Genomic DNA, 25496 nt, shown 5'->3' with positions numbered 1-25496 from the left:
AATCACATTAAGATGATTATATCTATACTTTCCTTGGAAGTCTGATAAGTAGGGTGAAAGACAAAGAATAAAAGCAGAGGAAGAAAAAATTCAATAGTTTTAAACTGCTGTACAATTATAAAGAAAAAAGGATTATAAAGAAAATTAACTGACAAATGAGGAAAATATTTGCGACAATCTTAATAGGCAGTGAGTTCTTACTCTTCATATGTATCTTGTATAGAATTCGTAGCACTGAAGATCCCAGTAGAAAAATTGCAAACAATCAGATCTGAATAGAAAAATGGACAAGGGACATTACCAGATAATCTAAAAACTAGAAAGGAAAGGAAAAGAGAAACAATTGTTATTCTAGTTAACTACTAAAATGCAAATGAATAGGATACTGTTTTTTTCCACATCAGGTTTTCAAGTATTTTTTTAGAGTCATAATGTTTAAAAAAAAATCCATGATACAAAACATACTCTGTTAATTTGAGGTAAGAATGTAAATGGAAGCAGCATTTTCTGGAAAACAGTTTGATGACACAAAGTTTTAGTAATTTATTATTGAAGTTTATATCTGAAGAGGTATAATCGAAGAATGATGAATTTTGAAAATATTTGTTATGTAATATATAAGGTACAATGTTTATATTAAAAAAGCAAAATATAAAACTAAATTTAAAACTGCACTGTCCAATATGGCAACAACTAGTCACATGTAGCTTTTTTTTTTTTTTTTTGAAATCACAGAGTCTCACTCTGTCACCCAGGCTGGGGGGCAGTGGTGTGATCATAGCTCACTATAACCTCAAATTTGTGGGCTCAGGCAATTCTCCTGCATCAGCCTCCCCAAGTAGCCGGTATTACATGTGCACACCACCATGCCCAGCTAACTTTTTAAATGTTTTGTAGAGATGGGGTCTCACTATGTTGTCAAGGCTGATCTTGAACTTCTTGCCTCAACCAGTTCTCCCATTGCCTTCCCAAAGCACAGAGATTACAGGAGTGAGTCACCACTCAGCCACATGCATCTTTTGAACACTTGGAATATGTCCAGTCTGAAATTTTAGATATGTACACACCCACACATATACACATGTCCTGTTTTGATGTCCTATAATTAATTTTCTCTCAGTTTTTAACTTTTATCTATCTTATTAATATATAGAATCGCCCTGAAATCTGGCTATGGAAAATATCTTGGTATAAATTCAGATGAACTTGTTTATGGGCGTTCAGATGCAATTGGACCAAGAGAACAATGGGAACCAGTCTTTCAAAATGTAAGTGCTGTTATTGTTTATAAAAACTTCCTGTCAGTTTAACAAAAAGTCTGTAACAGTCAATCATAATATATTTAAAAAGTAGGATGCAATAGTATAACACATTAAATTGGAAAAAATCAGTAAGAACATAGAACCTTAAAGAGATCTCAAAATATAGTGCAACAAAAATAGCATTAGTACTTTTGCCCACAATTATTTCTCTATACCCTTAGTGCCTAGATACGGATCTCATTTCCATTGAAGAACCAGTCAATTTTAGGTCACAGAGTAGGAAAACAGAATAGTTCCTAAGTATCTTCTTTGTAGCAGAAATCATGGATGCTTTCAGAAACATTACAGACTGTAAGCAAACAGTGGAGCTAGCTAAGACCAAGTTGTGACAATTTGCATATAAAATATAAATAATAATAGTTCATTGAAGTAAATTATCTCTAAAAGACTTTCAGTTCATAAGCTAAAAATAGTGTATGAAAAGATAGTTTTAATATAAGAAGAAAAAAGATAATATACTAATTCTTGATTTTAGTTAAGTAGACAGTTGTAGTATATGGATATTTTGTTAAATCTTTGTTGATACAGAATACATAATTTCCTTTTTCTGTTTGTGTGAGAAGTAAAGATTGAACAAAACTATGTGAGTGCTAAACTGTCTTTAAAAAGTAGATAACTATATCAAAACCAGTAAGGACCAGTGGGCACCACGCAGAACAAGCAAATAGAAGATAAGCTCAGCCTTTGAGTAGCAGCTTTGGTAGTATAAAATAATGAACTGAAAATAGGAACTCAGCAGTGTTTTCTAAGATGACAGATTAAACAAACATCCCACCAGAAAGAGGTAATCACTTAGACTAATTTCCTCATCCCCTAGGTTAAAATCTTAAGTCAGTGACTTGAAAACTATTTTGACCCAATCCATTGAGAAATGCATTTTTACATTGCAGCCCAGCACACACATATGTGTAACTGAAGCAGGAGTTGTACTTAATACTTAACTTATCCATGTGTTATGCACCTTGATATTTCTTATTCTCTTTTACCCCTTCCTCTGTGTGTATTCCTTTCCCCCCTCCACCAACCCAATACCGTTTAGGAAACACTACATTGATTTCATTACCTGCTAATGTCTTGCAACCCCTTTGAGATGATCCTACTAGTTATGAGATGCTTCTAATAAAAGTTACACCAGTAGAAAATGCCAATATTTCGTAAGGCCAGGATGATGACTTAGATAGTACTAATAATACAACACTTTAGGAAAGTTCATTTCATTTTTAGGAAGGACACTAAGTTTCAAAAATTTAAATTTAAATGAAAGAGGGTCTTAAAACTCTATTGCAAAGAAAAAAAAAAAAACTCTATTCACTCAGCTGAATAATCTGTGGCACAGGTTTAAATCACCTTGGACCACACCGCCATGTTCCAGGGCTCACCAGGAGCCATCCAGATGAGAGACCACCCAGCCCTTGTGACTTGACTAAGAAATCCATGTTATCAGCACGTTTTTAACTGGATGTGATATAAGGTTAACATATTTTGTAATCATTGTATTTATAAATATTTTGTCTAAATGTTATGGTATTCCAAGTTTTCCAAAAGAATCAACCAAATACAAGTTATAAATAAATATTATATTTGTTATGGGAGTTAAGCTAACCAAATTTACAACCCAGATTTAGATACACAAGAAAATCAGTTTTTAAAGTTTTGTTTAATAGAAAGCAGTGTAATACATCAACATTAAACATTAAACAACTAAAAATGTATATGAATATTTATTTTCACACGAAAAAGTCCCTCAGACATTGATTCTTAAATTCAAAACACCGAAGGCATTGTATATACCTTTTCATGTTTTCTAATTGTGAAGAAAATAAATTTTACTTAAAATGCTAATATTTGAATAAAGTATGCATTCATAATTATGTTCTTGTCTTTAAAGTTAATTTTTCAAACAGAACTAAATCAGTTTTATCTTCAGTAGATCTTTTAGAAACGAAGCAATCCTACCTCATCTAATTAGAATTTAGTCATACTAGGAAGATACAATACACTACAAATGTTTATTGTGGTAATCTTTGAATAGTAAAATGAAAGGTGATTTTGGTTTCCTTTTCTATATGTTCTTGTATTATATTTTTCAGGTTTTTCTCTAAGTTCTTTTCTGTGATTTTTAAATCAGGGAGGAAAAATTAATTCAGTCTGCACACCTAATGTTTCTTCTAAAAGAAGTATCCTCATGGCTATTTTGTTATTTTGTTTCACTTAGGGGAAAATGGCTTTGTTGGCCTCAAATAGCTGCTTTATTAGATGCAGTGAAGCAGGGGACAGAGAAGCAAAAAGTAAAACAGCAGGAGAAGAAGAAATGATCAAGGTAATGATGACATTTTATACAGATGCTACATTCACACATGCGATGTGACTGTATCTCTTTAAAATGTTAAGTCATCATTTACTGTCACTTTAAAGATTTAGTTAACAGTTTTTATAATGTGGTGTTTCAAATAGACTCATTTTTAATTATAAATCCCATAGTCGATGGCTTGTTTCTACAATGTGGTAGAGAAATGAGTGCATCTAGGAGCTACCTTGCCATTATCTCCATGGATTAGTATCTTTTTCTGGTAGTTCCACATGCTCTTTTTAAGCTTTCATTTTCTTGTTTTCTTGTTTGTATTTTAAAATCTAATTTTTAAAATAGATAACATGTACACGTGGTCCAACATTTTAAAATAAAAGCATATGAAGATGAAGACATATGCCTGCCATGCATCTTACTCACCTGTGTCCCAGCTGCTGTTCCTCTTTCCCTTTTTGTTTTTTTATAGCCTCCTAAAATTTCTTTATAAACATATGAATATATTTATAATTTTTGACTGTTTTACATGAAAGGCAACCTCCTCTATAGTCTTCCTCGACTTTGATTTTTTTTTCCTTAAAATTGTATCTTGGAGAGTTTTCTACTGTTAGTTTGAATGTAGAAAGTTTTCTCTTTTTCTTGCTTTTCCTCTCTTTCTCTTGCTTTTCCTCTCTTTCTCTCTCTCTCTTTTGTAACAGCCACATAATATTCCATTTTAGGGATGTACCTTTATTTAGTCTTTTGTAGATGGAAATTTAGGCTGTTTCCAGTCTTTTGCTCTTATAAACAGTGCTGCAGTACATAATATTGAATGTGCATCAAATTGTAGATGTTCGGGTGGACTTGAAGATAAATTTCCAGAAGGAGAATTACCAGGTCGGGGTATACGTGTTTGTATTTATGTAATGCTTGAGCTTCTGTGATGATAATCACTCTATGAAACATAAAAAATCATAGCAGAACTTCTGGGGCCTTAGCCCTAACATTTTAAAAATATTTTTAGTAATAGTACCCGTCTTCTTTGCATTAGGAGGAACATGAATCACATAAAACATGATTTTTATTTTATTTTTAAAATTCATGTGCATCACTAAGCTGGAAATAAAAGTTCCTTATTCCAGGTTAAGTTCCCTCATCCATAGTCAGACGCGTTATCCATTGTACCAGTGGCCTGTGCTCTCCCTAATCTTACTCTTTGTTTTACATCATTGTAAAAGTTACACAGACATCTTCATATCAAGGTGAAATTCTAAATAATACTGTTAATATAACCTAGATAAATCAGGTAGTTAACTGGAATTTGATGAAAACATTTAAGGCTTAATTTTTTAGACTCACAAAAGCCACTGATCTTTAATGCTAAACATATACCAGGATGTGTCTAAAGAATAACTCCCGCCTTCTTGACACATTGTTTTTCTGTGTCTTGGCATCCCATCGCACTACTGAGCATCCTGAACCTTGCTTTGTTTGTCTCTGTTGGGAATCACAGGTTGCATCCAGTCTGACCCAGATTTGCTCTGTAAGGCATTGTGGGGGCCGGAATGGAAGGCTCTAAGAGAGGGGGCAAATGCCATTTCTTTTTTTTTTTTTTTTTAATTATACTTTAAGTTTTAGGGTACATGTGCACATTGTGCAGGTTAGTTACGTATGTATACATGTGCCATGCTGGTGCGCTGCACCCACTAACTCGTCATCTAGCATTAGGTATATCTCCCAATGCTATCCCTCCCCCCTCCCCCCACCCCACAACAGTCCCCAGAGTGTGATATTCCCCTTCCTGTGTCCATGTGATCTCATTGTTCAATTCCCACCTATGAGTGAGAATATGCGGTGTTTGGCTTTTTGTTCTTGCGATAGTTTACTGAGAAGGATGGTTTCCAGTTTCATCCATGTCCCTACAAAGGACATGAACTCATCATTTTTTATGGCTGCATAGTATTCCATGGTGTATATGTGCCACATTTTCTTAATCCAGTCTATCAATGTTGGACATTTGGGTTGGTTCCAAGTCTTTGCTATTGTGAATAATGCCGCAATAAACATATGTGTGCATGTGTCTTTATAGCAGCATGATTTATAGTCCTTTGGGTATATACCCAGTAATGGGATGGCTGGGTCAAATGGTATTTCTAGTTCTAGATCCCTGAGGAATCACCACACTGACTTCCACAATGGTTGAACTAGTTTACAGTCCCACCAACAGTGTAAAAGTGTTCCTATTTCTGCACATCCTTTCCAGCACCTGTTGTTTCCTGACTTTTTAATGATTGCCATTCTAACTGGTGTGAGATGATATCTCATAGTGGTTTTGATTTGCATTTCCCTGATGACCAGTGATGATGAGCATTTTTTCATGTGTGTTTTGGCTGCATAAATGTCTTCTTTTGAGAAGTGTCTGTTCATATCCTTTGCCCACTTTTTGATGGGGTTGTTTTTTTTTTCTTGTAAATTTGTTTGAGTTCATTGTAGATTCTGGATATTAGCTCTTTGTCAGATGAGTAGGTTGCGAAAATTTTCTCCCATGTTGTAAGTGCCTGTTCACTCTGATGGTAGTTTCTTTTGCTGTGCAGAAGCTCTTCAGTTTAAGTAGATCCCATTTGTCAATTTTGTCTTTTGTTGCCATTGCTTTTGGTGTTTTGGACATGAAGTCCTTGCCCACGCCTATGTCCTGAATGGTAATGCCTCGGTTTTCTTCTAGGGTTTTTATGGTTTTAGGTCTAACGTTTAAATCTTTAATCCATCTTGAATTGATTTTTGTATAAGGTGTAAGGAAGGGATCCAGTTTCAGCTTTCTACATATGGCTAGCCAGTTTTCCCAGCACCATTTATTAAATAGGGAATCCTTTCCCCGTTGCTTGTTTTTCTCAGGTTTGTCAAAGATCAGATAGCTGTAGGTATGCGGCGTTATTTCTGAGGGTTCTGTTCTGTTCCATTGATCTATATCTCTGTTTTGGTACCAGTACCATGCTGTTTTTGTTACTGTAGCCTTGTAGTATAGTTTGAAGTCAGGTAGTGTGATGCCTCCAGCTTTGTTCTTTTGGCTTAGGATTGACTTGGCTATGCGGGCTCTTTTTTGGTTCCATATGAACTTTAAAGTAGTTTTTTCCAATTCTGTGAAGAAAGTCATTGGTAGCTTGATGGGGATGGCATTGAATCTGTAAATGACCTTGGGCAGTATGGCCATTTTCACGATATTGATTCTTCCTACCCATGAGCATGGAATGTTCTTCCATTTGTTTGTATCCTCTTTCATTTCCTTGAGCAGTGGTTTGTAGTTCTCCTTGAAGAGGTCCTTCACATCCCTTGTAAGTTGGATTCCTAGGTATTTTATTCTCTTTGAAGCAATTGTGAATGGGAGTTCACTCATGATTTGGCTCTCTGTTTGTCTGTTGTTCGTGTATAAGAATGCTTGTGATTTTTGTACATTGATTTTGTATCCTGAGACTTTGCTGAAGTTGCTTATCAGCTTAAGGAGATTTTGGGCTGAGACAATGGGGTTTTCTAGATAAACAATCATGTCGTCTGCAAACAGGGACAATTTGACTTCCTCTTTTCCTGATTGAATACCCTTTATTTCCTTCTCCTGCCTGATTGCCCTGGCCAGAACTTCCAACACTATGTTGAATAGGAGCGGTGAGAGAGGGCATCCCTGTCTTGTGCCAGTTTTCAAAGGGAATGCTTCCAGTTTTTGCCCATTCAGTATGATATTGGCTGTGGGTTTGTCATAGATAGCTCTTATTATTTTGAAATACATCCCATCAATACCTAATTTATTGAGAGTTTTTAGCATGAAGGGTTGTTGAATTTTGTCAAAGGCTTTTTCTGCATCTATTGAGATAATCATGTGGTTTTTGTCTTTGGCTCTGTTTATATGCTGGATTACATTTATTGATTTGCGTATATTGAACCAGCCTTGCATCCCAGGGATGAAGCCCACTTGATCATGGTGGATAAGCTTTTTGATGTGCTGCTGGATTCGGTTTGCCAGTATTTTATTGAGGATTTTTGCATCAATGTTCATCAAGGATATTGGTCTAAAATTCTCTTTTTTGGTTGTGTCTCTGCCCAGCTTTGGTATCAGAATGATGCTGGCCTCATAAAATGAGTTAGGGAGGATTCCCTCTTTTTCTATTGATTGGAATTGTTTCAGAAGCAATGGTACCAGTTCCTCCTTGTACCTCTGGTAGAATTCGGCTGTGAATCCATCTGGTCCTGGACTCTTTTTGGTTGGTAAGCTATTGATTATTGCCACAATTTCAGCTCCTGTTATTGGTCTATTCAGAGATTCAACTTCTTCCTGGTTTAGTCTTGGGAGAGTGTATGTGTCGAGGAATGTATCCATTTCTTCTAGATTTTCTAGTTTATTTGCGTAGAGGTGTTTGTAGTATTCTCTGATGGTAGTTTGTATTTCTGTGGGATCGGTGGTGATATCCCCTTTATCATTTTTTATTGTGTCTATTTGATTCTTCTCTCTTTTTTTCTTTATTAGTCTTGCTAGCGGTCTATCAATTTTGTTGATCCTTTCAAAAAACCAGCTCCTGGGTTCATTGATTTTTTGAAGGGTTTTTTTGTGTCTCTATTTCCTTCAGTTCTGCTCTGATTTTAGTTATTTCTTGCCTTCTGCTAGCTTTTGAATGTGTTTGCTCTTGCTTTTCTAGTTCTTTTAATTGTGATGTTAGGGTGTCCATTTTGGATCTTTCCTGCTTTCTCTTGTGGGCATTTAGTGCTATAAATTTCCCTCTACACACTGCTTTGAATGCATCCCAGAGATTCTGGTATGTTGTGTCTTTGTTCTCGTTGGTTTCAAAGAACATCTTTATTTCTGCCTTCATTTCGTTATGTACCCAGTAGTCATTCAGGAGCAGGTTGTTCAGTTTCCATGTAGTTGAGCGGCTTTGAGTGAGATTTTTAATCCTGAGTTCTAGTTTGATTGCACTGTGGTCTGAGAGATAGTTTGTTATAATTTCTGTTCTTTTACATTTGCTGAGGAGAGCTTTACTTCCAACTATGTGGTCAATTTTGGAATAGGTGTGGTGTGGTGCTGAAAAAAATGTATATTCTGTTGATTTGGGGTGGAGAGTTCTGTAGATGTCTATTAGGTCCGCTTGGTGCAGAGCTGAGTTCAATTCCTGGGTATCCTTGTTGACTTTCTGTCTCATTGATCTGTCTAATGTTGACAGTGGGGTGTTAAAGTCTCCCATTATTAATGTGTGGGAGTCTAAGTCTCTTTGTAGGTCACTCAGGACTTGCTTTATGAATCTGGGTGCTCCTGTATTGGGTGCATATATATTTAGGACAGTTAGCTCCTCTTGTTGAATTGATCCCTTTACCATTATGTAATGGCCTTCTTTGTCTCTTTTGATCTTTGTTGGTTTAAAGTCTGTTTATCAGAGACTAGGATTGCAACCCCTGCCTTTTTTTGTTTTCCATTTGCTTGGTAGATCTTCCTCCATCCTTTTATTTTGAGCCTATGTGTGTCTCTGCACGTGAGATGGGTTTCCTGAATACAGCACACTGATGGGTCTTGACTCTTTATCCAACTTGCCAGTCTGTGTCTTTTAATTGGAGAATTTAGTCCATTTACATTTAAAGTCAATATTGTTATGTGTGAATTTGATCCTGTCATTATGGTGTTAGCTGGTGATTTTGCTCATTAGTTGATGCAGTTTCTTCCTAGTCTCGATGGTCTTTACATTTTGGCATGATTTTGCAGCGGCTGGTACCGGTTGTTCCTTTCCATGTTTAGTGCTTCCTTCAGGAGCTCTTTTAGGGCAGGCCTGGTGGTGACAAAATCTCTCAGCATTTGCTTGTCTGTAAAGTATTTTATTCCTCCTTCACTTATGAAGCTTAGTTTGGCTGGATATGAAATTCTGGGTTGAAAATTCTTTTCTTTAAGAATGTTGAATATTGGCCCCCACTCTCTTCTGGCTTGTAGGGTTTCTGCCGAGAAATCCGCTGTTAGTCTGATGGGCTTCCCTTTGAGGGTAACCCGACCTTTCTCTCTGGCTGCCCTTAACATTTTTTCCTTCATTTCAACTTTGGTAAATCTGACAATTATGTGTCTTGGAGTTGCTCTTCTCGAGGAGTATCTTTGTGGCATTCTCTGTATTTCCTGAATCTGAATGTTGGCCTGCCTTGCTAGATTGGGGAAGTTCCCCTGGATAATATGCTGCAGAGTGTTTTCCAACTTGGTTCCATTCTCCGCATCACTTTCAGGTACACCAATGAGACGTAGATTTGGTCTTTTCACATAGTCCCATATTTCTTGGAGGCTTTGCTCATTTCTTTTTATTCTTTTTTCTCTAGACTTCCCTTCTCGCTTCATTTCATTCATTTCATCTTCCATTGCTGATACCCTTTCTTCCAGTTGATCGCATCGGCTCCTGAGGCTTCTGCATTCTTCACATAGTTCTCGAGCCTTGGTTTTCAGCTCCATCAGCTCCTTTAAGCACTTCTCTGTATTGGTTATTCTAGTTATACATTTTTCTAAATTTTTTTCAAAGTTTTCAACTTCTTTGCCTTTGGTTTGAATGTCCTCCCGTAGCTCAGAGTAATTTGATCGTCTGAAGCCTTCTTCTCTCAGCTCGTCAAAATCATTCTCCATCCAGCTTTGTTCCGTTGCTGGTGAGGAACTGCGTTCCTTTGGAGGAGGAGAGGTGCTCTGCGTTTTAGAGTTTCCAGTTTTTCTGTTCTGTTTTTTCCCCATCTTTGTGGTTTTATCTACTTTTGGTCTTTGATGATGGTGATGTACAGATGGGTTTTCGGTGTGGATGTCCTTTCTGTTTGTTAGTTTTCCTTCTAACAGACAGGACCCTCAGCTGCAGGTCTGTTGGAATACCCTGCCGTGTGAGGTGTCAGTGTGTCCCTGCTGGGTGGTGCCTCCGAGTTAGGCTGCTCGGGGGTCAGGGGTCAGGGACCCACTTGAGGAGGCAGTCTGCCCGTTCGTTCTCAGATCTCCAGCTGCGTGCTGGGAGAACCACTGCTCTCTTCAAAGCTGTCAGACAGGGACATTTAAGTCTGCAGAGGTTACTGCTGTCTTTTTGTTTGTCTGTGCCCTGCCCCCAGAGGTGGAGCCTATAGAGGCAGGCAAGCCTCCTTGAGCTGTGGTGGGCTCCACCCAGTTCGAGCTTTCTGGCTGCTTTGTTTACCTAATCAAGCCTGGGCAATGGCGGGCGCCCCTCCCCCAGCCTGGCTGCCACCTTGCAGTTTGATCTCAGACTGCTGTGCTAGCAATCAGCGAGACTCCATGGGCGTAGGACCCTCCGAGCCAGGTGTGGGATATAGTCTCGTGGTGCGCCGTTTTTTAAGCCGGTCTGAAAAGCGCAATATTCGGGTGGGAGTGACCCGATTTTCCAGGTGCGTCCGTCACCCCTTTCTTTGACTCAGAAAGGGAACTCCCTGACCCCTTGCGCTTCCCAAGTGAGGCAATGCCTCGCCCTGCTTCGGCTCGCGCACGGTGCGCGCACCCACTGGCCTGCGCCCACTGTCTGGCACTCCCTAGTGAGATGAACCCAGTACCTCAGATGGAAATGCAGAAATCACCGGTCTTCTGCGTCGCTCACGCTGGGAACTGTAGACCGGAGCTGTTCCTATTCGGCCATCTTGGCTCCTCCCAGGCAAATGCCATTTCTAAAATGCCCTTTGTTCTTATAACTAAAGCATAAAAATTTATGTTGCATTTTTCTCTACTACCAGTGTAATTTAAAAGCATCTATCAAATCTGTGTACATGTTTCATGTTAGATTTCCGGTCATATGTTTGATTTTCTTTTTATAATAGTCTTGATTTCAGATAATTTCAAATCTAAAGCTCAAACAATTTCGATCTAAAATGTGGGTATTTTCTTACAGTTAGAGAAGTGAAATGTTATATTTTTTTGTTGCATGCATCCGGCACATGAGCTGTAGTCTTGAATTTCCATAATGCTCCTGTGAGGTGGATGTGAGCTCAGCCTTACAGACAGGAAGACAGCCTCTGACCCTCCTTACATCCTCGTGGTTTTTGTCAGTCAGTTCATGGAAATCACAGTGATTTCAAGGTGTGGTAAGACAGGATGTGTATCCAGGCCCAGCTGACTCCAGAGGGCACTCTCAGTATTTTATAGAACATTGCTTGTCAGGAAACAGGTCATTGGGGAAATGCAGATGGGATTGTGACTTACATTTAATTTTATTTATTTGTATTTTATTGTATCATGTTTAAATTATTTTTCATCTGGATATCATATATGCAGTGCTTTGCACTTATACAATGATACAAAGATACTTACACAAGTTATCTTTGTTTTTCACTATTTAAAGCAATTTTTGATGAAATGCAAAGTTTTCGGGGTCTCTGATTAGTCAAGTACTTGGAAGCTCTGAACAGAGATTATTTAGGACTCTTGTCATACCATTTAATTGTAGGCTCTCCTAATGTCTGTCAGCCCTTCACCTTTAGGACCTTGCCTTATCTACCAGAACACAGATCTCTCTTACTAAAGCTAGCATTGTGTTACACGCCCTAGCAGGGAATGTTTTCAGGTCTGGGACCCCTCTAATCAAAACTGTCACAAATATATCATTGGCACAAACACGTTATTTGTCATCACTTTCTAAGCAGCCCTGGAACTGGACTCTGGCCACAGCGATCCCTTAGGAGACATGAGTCCTTACCATTGCCAATTGCCTCTTGTGTGGGCAATCCTAATTGTTGAATGCAGATCAATTAACTTACGACATGTGACAGTAAACATCTATCCAAACTTAGGAGTATATAAAAAGCTAGTAAAAGAGGTGTGTTTCAATTAATTAAAAATGAGTTGTATAATGTTAAAAGTTTTAACACTTTGGTAATAGTCTGTGCAATGTAAAATAACTATTAAGCTTTCAATCTGATCAAATGAACACTTGTCTACTAGGGATAATTTGATCCTAGTGTTTTCACTTGGAGGACAAAATTAAATTAGTTAATGATTGCTTTATTGCCTAGCAGGATCTGATGAGTAAAATGTTCCTGAGATAATTTTGTCTGTAGCATTTCTGACACAAGGGCTGCGGAGGAAGCATGTGATAGCACTTACTCATATAGATTATATATATGAAGTAAAAACACATAGCCAGAACCTGTCTTTTTCTGAATATAGTTGCTCAGTTAATTTTTTCTTCTGCATAAGAAATCATCTCAAATGTTCTTATGTGATACGTAAAGTGGGGAAGGTGGAAGATAAACATATAACCCATTGGATTCTCTTTTCCAATAGCTAGATTAGATCCTGTGCTGAAAGAGAAACGAATAAAAAAGATGACATTCCACAAGAAGGCAAAGGCAATCTAAAATAATGTGAAATCAATTATGTGTATGTATGCTTTTCCTTTTAGACCTACAGATTTGACAGTGAAGTGCTTCTCAAAGTGCTTTCAAAATAAATTACCTAATTAGCTGGGGATGGTGGTGCATGCATGTAGGCCCAGCTACTCGGGAGGCTGAGACAGGAGGATTGTTTGAGCCCAGGAGTTCAAGGCTGCAGTGAGCTCTGATCACCACTGCATTCCAGCCTGGGTGACAGAGCAGGACCCCGTCTGAAAAAATGAAAACTGATGGACAAGAAGAGGCCACACAATGTAGCCTCTGGGACAGAGCATTGAGCTAAATGCTTTTCTTTTCTTGAGGGTTCAGTTTTCCTAATCATCCTACCAGCTCCCAAAACTAGTCAGTCGGGTTAGTCAATCTCTCTATTCATTCATACAATGGGAGTGATGCCAGTCAAAGGCTGTGGTATGGCCAGGACACAGGGGACTCCAGCCAGCATGCCCTAACAGAAATGGGGCCTTGTGCTACCCAGTCAATGAGTGGCCCTCCTCTTGAGAGGTCAGGAAGGTCATCTTTGTTGTTCAAAAGCTCCAGCTTATTAAAAAAAATTACAATTACACTTTTTTTTCTCCCCCAAGACAGAGTCTCACTCTGTCCCCCAGACTGGAGTGCAGTGCCATGATCTCGGCTCATCGCAACCTCTGCCTCCCAGGTTCATGTGATTCTCCTGCCTCAGCCTCCCGAGTAGCTGGGATTACAGGCACACGCCACTACGCTCGGCTAATTTTTGTATTTTCAGTAGAGACGGGGTTTCACCATGTTGGCCAGGCTCTTCTCGAACTCCTGACCTTGAGTGATCCACCTCCCTTGGCCTCCCAAAGTGCTGGGATTGCAGGCATGAGCCACTGCACCTGGCCTACAATTAGACTTTTTTAATAAGTGAAAAAGAAATTAACAATATTTATACATTTAACAGTAAATATGTATAATCAGAGTTTGAGTTATTTTTTAATGAAGACATTTTCTTTGCAGAAAGAAATTTCAGAGCTTCCAAGAATACAAACTTAAAATAAGTAAAGAAGACAGTAAAATTCTTAAAAAGGCTCATAAAGATGGATTTTTGCATGAAACCCTTCTGGACAGTAGCTATTTATTTACTTATTTCCACTATTTTCAGTAGCCAATAGAAATGTCATGTAGAAAACCTATATTCTCTTAAATTACTGTAGTTTTCACATTTTTGTCTTTATTTCTGATTTATGAGTGTGGCAATATAACCTAGAGAGGACATCATGAGTTTGGGAAAAGACTGTCAAGAAAGACTATCTAAAAATTATAACCGATTCTAAGTATATACTTTAAGAAATTCAGGTTTGACTATATCTACTTCATAAATTTATCATTATCTTTTTATAACTATTAGAACCAGATTTAGAAAGAAGCAGTTTGACTAATATAAAAATTATGTGGATTCTATTAGAGTGGTTCAGGTTCCTTAAAATAAGCATAGATCAACTAAAAAACTAAGAATAAAAGCTAAACAAGTGAAATTGAAGCAGTTTTATTGTAAGATTTGGAAGAGTGCAGGATGTTTATTATAGCACATTATTAATATTTATTACTCTTCCTATGTAGATAAGGAACGTCCTAGATTTACAACATAGAAAAACAGGTAGAGATGTTTAGCTGTGAGTGTAAAATATAAATCAATTAAGTGCCAGATTTTATACAATAGTTGCTTAATCAGTGCCTTTAATAGGAAGTTAGAGACTCCCAATCCAATCAACAAGGCTTTGATTCTACCTTCTAAGTACTACCCAGATCACAGACAATCTGAATATCAGAACTAGGGGGCTGGGCAGAGAGGACAAATCATCTATTAGGGAGTGGGACAGAAAGTGGAAACATTACAAAGGAGCAAGTAGGCTCAGAACAGAGGGGACAGTAGTACTGGGGAAACTCCCTACTGAGGACAGGTTTGCCACAGTGGATATGTATGTGATATTTTTGTCCTCATGGGCTCGAATGGAAGCTGATGAAGTTCAGAAGATATGTGTTGCTTCGGTCTGCTTTGTTGAAGCATGTCTCTTTCAGGGTTCCTAAACAGAATATTCCCGGGGCATCTAATCCCAGTGAGTGCTCCAAGTCCAGGCTGTGTATCAGATGCCATGGGAAATTCTGCCTCAGGACTGTGGTTGGTTCAAGCATCTGGATGATATCAAAAGTCCACGTTGTGTCCTGGCCTAACCTGAAAGACCCTATCTAGTTCTAGCCTTTAAATTCCTTCTGTCACCAAATCTGGAGTTACATGACATCTGTATAAGCTAAGTAGCTGAGGCATGGGATCAGCCCTATAAAGGAGCCTTTGGAGCTTTTGTTGTAGGTCTAGCTTCAACTTGGCACTCCAGTTCCAGTAGCTGGACTTTCTCTCATCGTGTGTTCTGATCCTTGGATTGGGAACAAAGTAACCACTGTGATCCCACAAAGCCGTGGTTCCTGTTCCCAACTGGTGACTATTTTGCCTCCCAGGGGACATTTTTGGTTTTCACAACTGGAATACGGTGTTAGAGAGTAGAGGCTAGGGATGCTGCGAAGCATGTGGCAGAATCCTGTTCCGCCCAGAATGCTAACAGTGCCAAGGTTATGGAGCCTTCCCACACAAGGGCTTGGTCTATTCCTTGGTTTTGCCAGCTCCTTAACCCTTAAACACAACAGTTCAAATCTATATGCATAAGCATCTCCTAGGGACTTGCACGTTTCCAATATCGACTACTGAGACCCATCTGTAGAGATGCAGGCTGAGGAGGTCTAGGAGTGGCTCAAAATTTGCATTTTAACAGTACTCCAGGTCATTCTGAAACAAGTGATACAAACCACAGAATGAGGAACACCTCCTTCAAGAGACTGAATCTTGCTTCCCAACACTAGCTTGGTATCTGAGACCATATGCCTGCTGACTGGCTTTCCTGGCACAAACATTCTGCATGTAGGCACAGTGTGTTCCTGGACTCCATGTCAACCCATTCACCGTCACGTTCCCTTGGTTCCTGTCCCCAGTCCAGCGAGCAGAACTGATTACAGATCTTGACAACAGAAGATACAGATTTAAAATAACTTGCCTGTTCCCGTGGACTTTATCCACTAGTGAAGGAGGACAAGTGGACAAGGGGAGAGGGTAGGTGGGGGCTCCTTCCCTATTCCTCCCATTCCACTTTATACAAACCCCAGCTAGACCACTGGGAGAGCAACAGAGGTTAAGAATGACTGCATCTAAATATTGTCATCTGGTCCACTCTTCTTCCATCTTGTACTCAAGGATATCATGAGTTTTGTTTAAAGCACTACTGAAACCAAGATAAACTCTGGCTTAGCATGCCCCTGACGGATCAGTCTAGTAATCTTATCAAAACCAAGATTACCTAAAAGCACTAACCAAAGGAAAAGCTCCCTCACCTCAACCTATGACTGCTCACATTTTTCAAGTTGAATCATTTCAATTGTATTTTAAGGTTCATTGACTCTTTAGTACCTCCAAGCTGCTCCTGAACACAACTAATTATTATTTTTTAATTTTGAAAACTTTTTCACTTCTAGAATTTCCATTTGAGCCTTTGTTATTATTGTAGTTTCTTCTTCTCTGCTGTGATTTCCTATCCATTTATTTTAAGGGTTTTTGAGGTTTTGATTTTAGTGAGAATTAACGATTTTGAAAATCCACACTAATAATTCCAACATCTGGGTCATCTCGAGGTCAGTCTCTATTGAATGCCTTTTTCTTTGAATATGTTTCTTTATATGTTTGATATAATGGGATTGAATTCTGAAGATTGTAAAACTAGATTTTGTTTTGTTCCTCTGAAAATTTTGGTAATTTTTTGTTGTATATGTTGTATTATTTTTTATTTTTTTTTTCTGTTGTATACTTTACAATACATTTTCCTCCAAGGGTTTTAACATTTCTATTTCTCAAAATATTTGTGTTTATGTTAAAAATTATACAAAGTAGCTTGGTTCAGTGGCTCCCATCTGTAATCCCAGCACTTTTGGAGGCCAAGGCTGGAGGGTCACTCGAGCCCAGGAGTTGGAAACCAGCCTAGACAACAGGGCAAGACCCTGTCTCCACAAAAAGTTATTAGGGTAGTGCAAAAAGTAATTGCGGGTTTTGCCATTACTTTCAATGGCAAAACCAGCAAATACTATTGCACCAACCTGATAAAAAATAAGCTGAGTATGGTGGTGGTGTGTGCCTGTGGCCTCAGCTATTTGGGAATTGAAGGCAGAGGTGGGAGGATTGCTTGAGCCCAGGAGTTCCAGACCAGCCTGAGACCCTGTCTCTACAAAAAAAAAAAAAAAAAAAATTAGCTGGGCCCACGTACCTGTGATACTAGCTACTTGGGAGGCAAAGGCAGAGGTGCCAGAGTCACTTGAGCCCAGAAGCTCAAGGCTGCAGGGCACTGTGATTGTGCCACTGCACTCCAGCCTGGGTGATGGAGCACGACCCTGACTCCAAATAATAATAATAATTACAAAAATGAAAGACCTAGAACACCAGGTTAGGGTTAAGTATTCTAAAATTTAGCTGACTTACTCTGTTCTCTATAAAGCAGGTTGCCACAGAAAATACAGCATGCTCAGTTAATTTCACATTTCAGATAAACAAATACTTTTTTCAGTGTAAGTATATCCCATGCAATATTTGGGACACGCTTATACTAAAAAATTATTCCTTGTTTATCTGAAATTGAAACTTAACTGGGTATTACATAATTATAGCAGCCTGACCATAAAAGATATGTAGGCTGAGCAAAATTCTATTTTACACTTCAAGTTTTATAATAAATGCAATATTAATCAAGAACTATTATTTTCTGAGACCTGTGTAGATCCCCATATTTATGTTTTTAAATGTGGAACTAGGAAAGCTACATAAAGAATATTTACAGAAATGAATGACTTCTATAGAGCTGAAAGGAAAACTCTAGCTTTTATTTTTCTCCCCAAAATTAAGCTTTATTCTACATTCGTATAAACAATAAAATTACAGCTCAACCTTAGAAGCACAGATCATAATATAAAAATAAAGCAAAGATTCCAGAAACATTTAACAGGCAACAAATCTTTGACATCATCTTACTATAGCAACTAAACATATAATAATTTAGAATGATCCATTAATTATAAGTAAAGAATAAATTCATTTACAAAGCATAACTATTAATATTATTGACCATCATAAGAGAAAATATTTTAACTAAAATGCCATGAATACTTTACAGAAAGGAGTGAGTTGCAGACACAGTCATTCTTGGATTTCTTTCAACACCAGGCTTTCTTCCCTTTTGACCTGAGCTGAGAGTTGAATATTTCCTCTTTTTGCCCTCTGACCCTCTAGTCTTTGAAGCATCTTTTGTACTAGAGGTGTGTGCAGAGACTTCCTGGAAATTTGGATTCATAAATTGTGCTTTTGTGTCTTCTGCGCACTGCAGTGATCCAGATTATAGAACTGTTGCTCTTGCTTGTATAAGTGTAACATTTTGATTCAAAAAAGGAAGTAAAAGAGAGTTGATTACATTTGGCTACAGAAAAAAAGAGATGACATTAATAATAATTGCACTTGTAACATAAACATCTGAAAGTTTTAGTTCTAAGAACGGCAGTCCACATAAGAAAATTATATAAAAATAATTTATGTCTGTTATAATTTATTTAACCAAAGAAAAAGTATAATTTAAAAATGGCTGTTTAAGAATCAAATTGCAGCAACTGGTAAAAGTAGATATTAGTCATATTTATTAAGTGACACACAGTGATACTTAAGGCACTTATTTCTCACCATCATCATTTTTTCCCAGCAAGAACATACTACATACATCCTAGACATGAAATGAAAATAAGCCTTAATTTTCACCACAGGAGGGCGACAATCAGAGAACTGAGGTGGTACAGATCCATTAGAGGACCATATCCATGAGTCTATAAGGCTCTACTGTAGGACAGAGCAAGAAGTTTTAAAGAATCTCGGGGAAGGCTCCTTTTCAAAAAAGTTTAAAGATTAAAGCCTTTGAAATGTAAATTCTTTGTTCCAGTTATTACATCGAGGAAAAATTATAGTTTCAAACTTAAGATTTTTATAACTATCCCTAAAATTGATTCTCAGTGACTCCCTTGATCTACATATGTTAAGGAAAAAGGCAAGATAAAGATGTGTTAAATATTTTCCAGTTTTTAGTAATCAGCTTTAACATAATGTATACCCAAATAATGGTGAATTAAATGACCATGAAAGTATGTTACAGCAGATGCTCACTCATCAACATGCCTTGAAATTAAAGGTTTATAAGGTGCATAAGGTCAAAGTTTTTGATGTTGCCATTACATTCACAAAAGTATCTGAGGCACATACAGCATGATGTTCACTAAGTGCTTGCAATATAACCAGCACTAAATTTTGTTGAATAAATAAATGAATATTTTTGTATAGCATCTGTTCAAAATCTCTGATGTAAAAATGAAAATAATCTGAAAATATGCAAAACCGAAATTTCCCACATACGGCTGCCAATTCGTACAAACAATAAGATGAATTTCAAAATGAGAACATGAAAATAAAATCAAGTTTCAAAATGACTGGTCTTTTTTAGCAAAACCCATATTCAAAAAAAGGAATAAGGCATCAAATGTTTTGAGAACCAAAATTTTACTGCTGCTTTTCTAACACCCTGTTGCTAACCTGAACCCCCATCCTGTTACTGTCAATAATAGATTTTCATGATAAAATAATAGAAACAAGCCCGGTGCCTGTCAATAACAGATTTTCATCATCAAATACAAGAAACGGGCCGGGCACGGTGGCTCACACCTGTAATCCCAACATTTTGGGAGGCTGAGGCAGGTTTATCACTTGAGGTCAGGAGTTTGAGACAAGCCTGGCCAACATGGTGAAACCTCATCTCTACTAAAAATACAAAAATTAGCTGGGTGTGGTGGGAGGCACCTGTAATGCCAACTACTCAGGAGGCTGAGTCAGGAGAATCGCTTGAACCTGGGAGGTGGCGGTTGCAGTGAACTGAGATTGAGCCACTGTACTCCAGCCTGGGTGACAGAGCAAGACTCTGCCTTAAAAAAAATAAATAAAGATACTAGAAACATCTCATAAAAACTAAATAATTACTATTCTAACAAACCACAATCCACGAACAAGAATGGAAGTTTCAAAAGTAAGTTTAAAAGAAAAAAATTCATTTTACAAACCACTCACTTTTAAGCTGATAAAACTCCATGGCTTCCTTAAGAAACAAGATCCTTTCGATGCTGAGCAGGTCAGTTTGGAGACTACCCCACCTCATTTTTCAGTACTTTTTCCAAATACTTGAGTTGCTCCTGAGGTTCTCTATTTCTCTCACATTTGATCCTTGCATGACTTACTGAAGTTGAAAAGTTAGTTATTTAAGAAAACACAGTAGCGTTCTTCACTCATGTAATTTGTTCATGTATCAAAGGATGGAGACAAAGCTGGATGAAATGCTACAAAATTAAACATACTCTTCACTTCCACATGACAATATAAATTTGGGAGGATTAATTTTCCCATTTATTTAACAGAACATCCTTGCTCACACTCTAAAGTATAAATCTGTTCATGAAATCAATGAAAGCATGATATTTGGAAGAAATGGTATTACAAAGAAAGCAATGAATGAAGCAATCAAATTGCAGTGACAAAAATCATATAAATAAAACCATTACGGAGCATTTTAAAAAAAAACTACACTTAAGTTAAAATATGTATTAGACTTAATACAAAAAAATGAATTTTATCTTCAGATGTTAGCATTTTTTAAAAATTATACATAATGACCACCCCCCAAAGGCAATGTAGGGTTCATTCAAAGAAGAACCCCTACTTTCAAAGAAGAACCTCTACTTCTCTGTGTTTGAATGTAAATTTTAAAGTACTTGTTTCATAATGTGCTGTTGAGACAATATGACACTGGGAAATGTCATTATAAATATACAAAAATCAACTCAAAATCAAGGAGAAGAAAGCGATGAAAGGAAAGGGAGAGGGGAAGTGGCTGAAAGACACACAGTGAGTAATCCCAAGACTACATTCTCAAAATCTTGTTTTCTCACTTTCATATCCTAAATGCTTCTCAGAGTATGAACATCTCACTGCTCTGAGTGTAATTCTCATGCTTAAAATTTCATTTTTGAAATAAAATGCAAACTATTTGGTACTCAACTGTTCTTTTCTACTAGAGAGAAACCTGGATAGTTGTCGTTATTGAGAGTCTCTAAAGTACTGCAAAAATACTTTGGTCTACATTGTGATTTACAGAAAACTTAATGAATCTTTTGAAAGGGTAATTTAGAAATATGTGATTTTTGCTTCATGGCAAACTATAATTATTAGTCCTCAAGTAAGCATCAACACAAATATACATACTCAATAGCATTAAGTGGGAACAAAAAATATTTCCTACTTTAAAAATTTAAAGCTAGATTCAGAATTAAATAATGACTCTATAATATGTAACCAAAAAAGCAGTTATGATTTTTTTTGAACGTGTTATGGAGTCTTACAAGGCTTAGATGAGTCTGCAAGGCTCTGTCATCTACATTGGTAAGAGTGAGGCAGAAAAAAGAGGAACAGCCAAGAGCTTTCCTTCAACATGAGTAAACATAGTGTGTTGGTTAAAAATTTTAAATAAAATTCGGTACTATTCAAATGTCTCAAGAATGCCACAGAGTCACACCATGCCAACCCTGCAAACACAGTAGAAACCAACCAGCATAAATCACACAAAGAAAGTACACATTAAAAAAAAAGATCAGTGAGCTGTAGAACAACTTTTAGTAGCATAACTTACATGTTATTGGATTACCCAAAGGAGAATAAACAAAACAAAACAAAACCAGAGCTAAAAAAGCCCCAGAAAATTGAAGAAATAATAGTAGGAAAAAATACAAAATTGATGAAAACAATAAACCCACAGTTTTAAGAATCTCAAATAACCTCAAGCACAAGAAATGTGAAGAAAACTATATGAATGCAGTTCATTTTCAAACCACTTATCACTAAAAAACCAAAGATAAGTAGAAAATCTTAAAAAAAAAACAGGATTTTTTAAGGATGTCTTATGTGCTAAAAAAAAAAAAAAGAATGAGAGAAAAATTTTCTATAGGCATGTCTTAATCTAGAAAACAGAAGTGTACTGAAAAATCTAGAAAACAGAAGACTAGGTGGAGCCAAGATGGCTGAATAGGAACAGCTGCGGTCTACAGCTCCCAGCATGAGCAACGCAGAAGATGGGTGATTTCTGCATTTCCAACTGAGGTACCAGGTTCATCTCACTGGGGAGTGCTGGACAGTGGGTGCAGAACAGTGGGTGCAGTGCTGTGTGCATGAGCTGAAGCAGGGCAAGGCATCTTCTCACCTGGGAAGTGCATGGGGTCAGAGAATTCCCTTTCCTAGTCAAAGAAAAGGGTGACAGACGGCACCTGGAAAATCAGGTCACTCCCACCCTAATACTGCGCTTTTCCAATGGGCTTCACAAACGGCACACCAGGAGATTATATCCTGCACATGGCCGGGAGGGTCCTATGCCCAAGGATCCTCGCTCATTGCTAGCACATCAGTCTGAGTTCAAACTTCAAGGTGGCAATGAGGCTGGGGGAGGGGCGCCCACCATTGCTCAGGCTTGAGTAGGTAAACAAAGTGTCTGGAAAGCTCAAACTGGGAGGAGCCCACCACAGCTCAAGGAGGCCTGCCTGCCTCTGTAGGCTCCACCTCTGGGGAGCCGGGCACAGACAAACAAAAGACAGCAATAACCCCTGCAGACTTAAATGTCGCTGTCCCACAGATTTGAAGAGAGCAGTGGTTCTTCCAGCACGCAGCTTGATGTCTGAGAATGGGCAGACTGCATCCTCAAGTGGGTCCCTGGCTCCTGAATAGCCTAACTGGAAGGCACCCCCCAGTAAGGGCGGACTGACACCTCACACGTCTGGGTACTCCTCTGAGACAAAATTTCCTGAGGAATGATCAGGCAGCAGCATTTGCAGTACACCAATATCTGCTGTTCTGCAGCCTCCACTGCTGATACCCAGGCAAACAGGGTCTGAAGTGGACCGCCAGCAAACTCCAACAGACCTGCAGCTGAGGGTCCTGTCAGTTAGAAGGAAAACTAACAAAAAGGACATCCACACCAAAAACCCATCTGTACATCACCATCATCAAAGACCAAAAGTAGATAAAACCACAAAGATGCGGAAAAAACAGCAGAAAAACTGGAAACTCTAAAAAGCAAAGTGCCACTCCTTCCAAAGGAATGCAGTTCCTCACCAGCAGTGGAACAAAGCTGGACCGAGAATGACTTTGACGAGTTGAGAGAAGAAGGCTTCAGACGATCAAACTATTCTGAGCTACAGGAGGAAATTCAAACTGAAGGCAAAAAAATCAAAAACTTTGAAAAAAATTTAGATGAATGTATAACTAGAATAATCAATATAGGAAAGTGCTTAAAGGAGTTGATGGAGCTGAAAGCCAAGGCTTGAGAACTATGTGAAGAATGCAGAAGACTCAGGAGCTAATGCGATCAACTGGAAGAAAGGGTATCAGTGATGGAAGATGAAATGAATGAAATGAAGTAAGAAGGGAAGTTTAGAGAAAAAAGAAGAAAAATTAATGAAAAAAGCCTATAAGAAATATGGGACTATGTGAAAAGAACAAATCTACGTCTGATTGGTGCACCTGAAAGTGAAGGGGAGAATGGAACCAAGTTGGAAAACATTCTGCAGGATATTATCCAGGAGAACTTCCCCAATCTAGCAAGGCAGGCCAACATTCAGATTCAGGAAATACAGAGAATGCCACAAAGAATGCCACAAAGAACACCTTGAGAAGAGTAGCTACAAGACACATAATTGTCAGAATCACCAAAGTTGAAATGAAGGAAAAAATGTTCAGGGTGGACAGAGAGAAAGGTCAGGTTACCCACAAATGGAAGCCCATCAGACTAATAGCGGATCTCTCGGCAGAAACTCTACAAGCCAGAAAAGAGTGGAGGCCAGTATTCAACGTTCTTAAAGAAAAGAATTTTCAACCCAGAAGTCCATTCCCAGCCAAACTAAGCTTCATAAGTGAAGGAGAAATAAAATACTTTACCGACAAGCAAATGCTGAGAGATTTTATTACCAAGCCTGCCCTAAAAGAGCTCCTGAAGGAAGCACTAAACTGGAAAGGAACAACCGGTACCAGCCACTGCAAGATCATCCCAAATTGTAAAGTCTGTCAAGTCTAGGAAGAAACTGCATCAACTAACGAGCAAATAATCAGCTAACATCATAATGACAGGACCAAATTCACACATAACTATATTAACTTTGAATATAGATAGACTAAATTCTCCAATTAAAAGACACAGAATGACAAATTGGATAAAGAGTCAAGACCCATCAGTGTGCTGTATTCAGGAAACCTATCTCATGTGCAGAGACACACATAGGCTCAAAATAAAGAGATGGAGGAAGATCTACCAAGCAAATGGAAAACAAAAAAAGGCAGGGGTTGCAATCTTAGACTCTGATAAAAAAGACTTTAAACCAACAAAGATCAAAAGACACAAAGAAGGCCATTACATAATGGTAAAGGGATCAATTCAATAAGAAGAGCTAAGTATCCTAAATATATATAGACCCAATACAGGAGCACCCAGATTCATACAGCAAGTCCTGAGTGACCTACAAAGAGACTTAGATACCCACACAATAATAAGGGGAGACTTAACACCCCACTGTCAACATCAGACAGATCAACAAGACAGAAAGTTAACAAGGGAACCCAAGAATTGAACTCAGCTCTGAACCAAGTGGACCTAATAGACAGCTACAGAACTCTCCACCACAAATCAAGAGAATATACATTTTTTCAGCACCACACCACACCTATTCCAAAATTGACCACATAGTTGGAAGTAAAGCACTCCTCAGCAAATGTAAAAAAAAAACAGAAATTATAACAAACTGTCTCTCAGACCACAATGTAATCAAACTAGAACTCAGGATTAAGAAACTCACTAAGAATTGCTCAACTACATGGAAACTGAACAACCTGCTCCTGAATGACTACGGGGTACATAACAAAATGAAGGCAGAAATAAAGATGTTCTTTGAAACAAACGAGAACAAAGACACAACATACCAGAATCTCTGGGACACATTCAAAGCAGTGTGTAGAGGGAAATTTGTAGCACTAAATGCCCACAGAAGAAAGCAGGAAAGATCCAAAATTGACACCCTAACATCACAATTAAAAGAACTAGAAAAGAAAGAGCAAGCACATTCAAAAGCTAGCAGAAGGCAAGAAATAACTAAAATCAGAGCAGAACTGAAGAAAATAGAGACACAAAAAGCCCCTCAAAAAATTAATGAATCCAGGAGCTGGTTTTTTGAAAGGATCAACAAAATGGATACACCGCTAGCAAGACTAATAAAGAAGAAAAGAGAGAAGAATCAAATAGACACAATAAAAAATGATAAAGGGGACATCACCACCAATCCCATAGCAATACAAACTA

General features: G+C 38.0%; 1 protein-coding gene across 14 annotated transcripts in view; it reads left to right on the top strand.

The window, feature by feature from the left end:
• LOC129530429 (protein FRG1-like) overlaps positions 1–25496 on the top strand; it is a 68446-nt gene that overhangs the window by 13007 nt on the left and 29943 nt on the right. For 13 of the 14 annotated variants that reach the window (XR_008675817.2, XR_010132647.1, XM_055377260.2 and 10 more), the window contains 2 exons: positions 1154–1268; positions 3538–3642. Coding sequence is in view for 12 of the 14 variants with exons in the window: in XM_055377260.2 (XP_055233235.1) it covers positions 1154–1268; positions 3538–3642 (220 nt within the window). In the remaining 2 variants the exon portion in view is untranslated. Of the gene's footprint in view, positions 1–1153; positions 1269–3537; positions 3643–12875; positions 13174–25496 lie in introns of those variants that run through there. The other variant, XM_063703384.1, reaches the window with a different exon arrangement.

Source organism: Gorilla gorilla, chromosome Y, assembly GCF_029281585.2.
Source record: "Gorilla gorilla gorilla isolate KB3781 chromosome Y, NHGRI_mGorGor1-v2.1_pri, whole genome shotgun sequence".
NCBI lineage: Eukaryota > Metazoa > Chordata > Mammalia > Primates > Hominidae > Gorilla > Gorilla gorilla.
The sequence above is the reverse complement of the archived record's forward strand: the minus strand, read 5'-3'. Positions and strand labels throughout refer to the sequence as shown.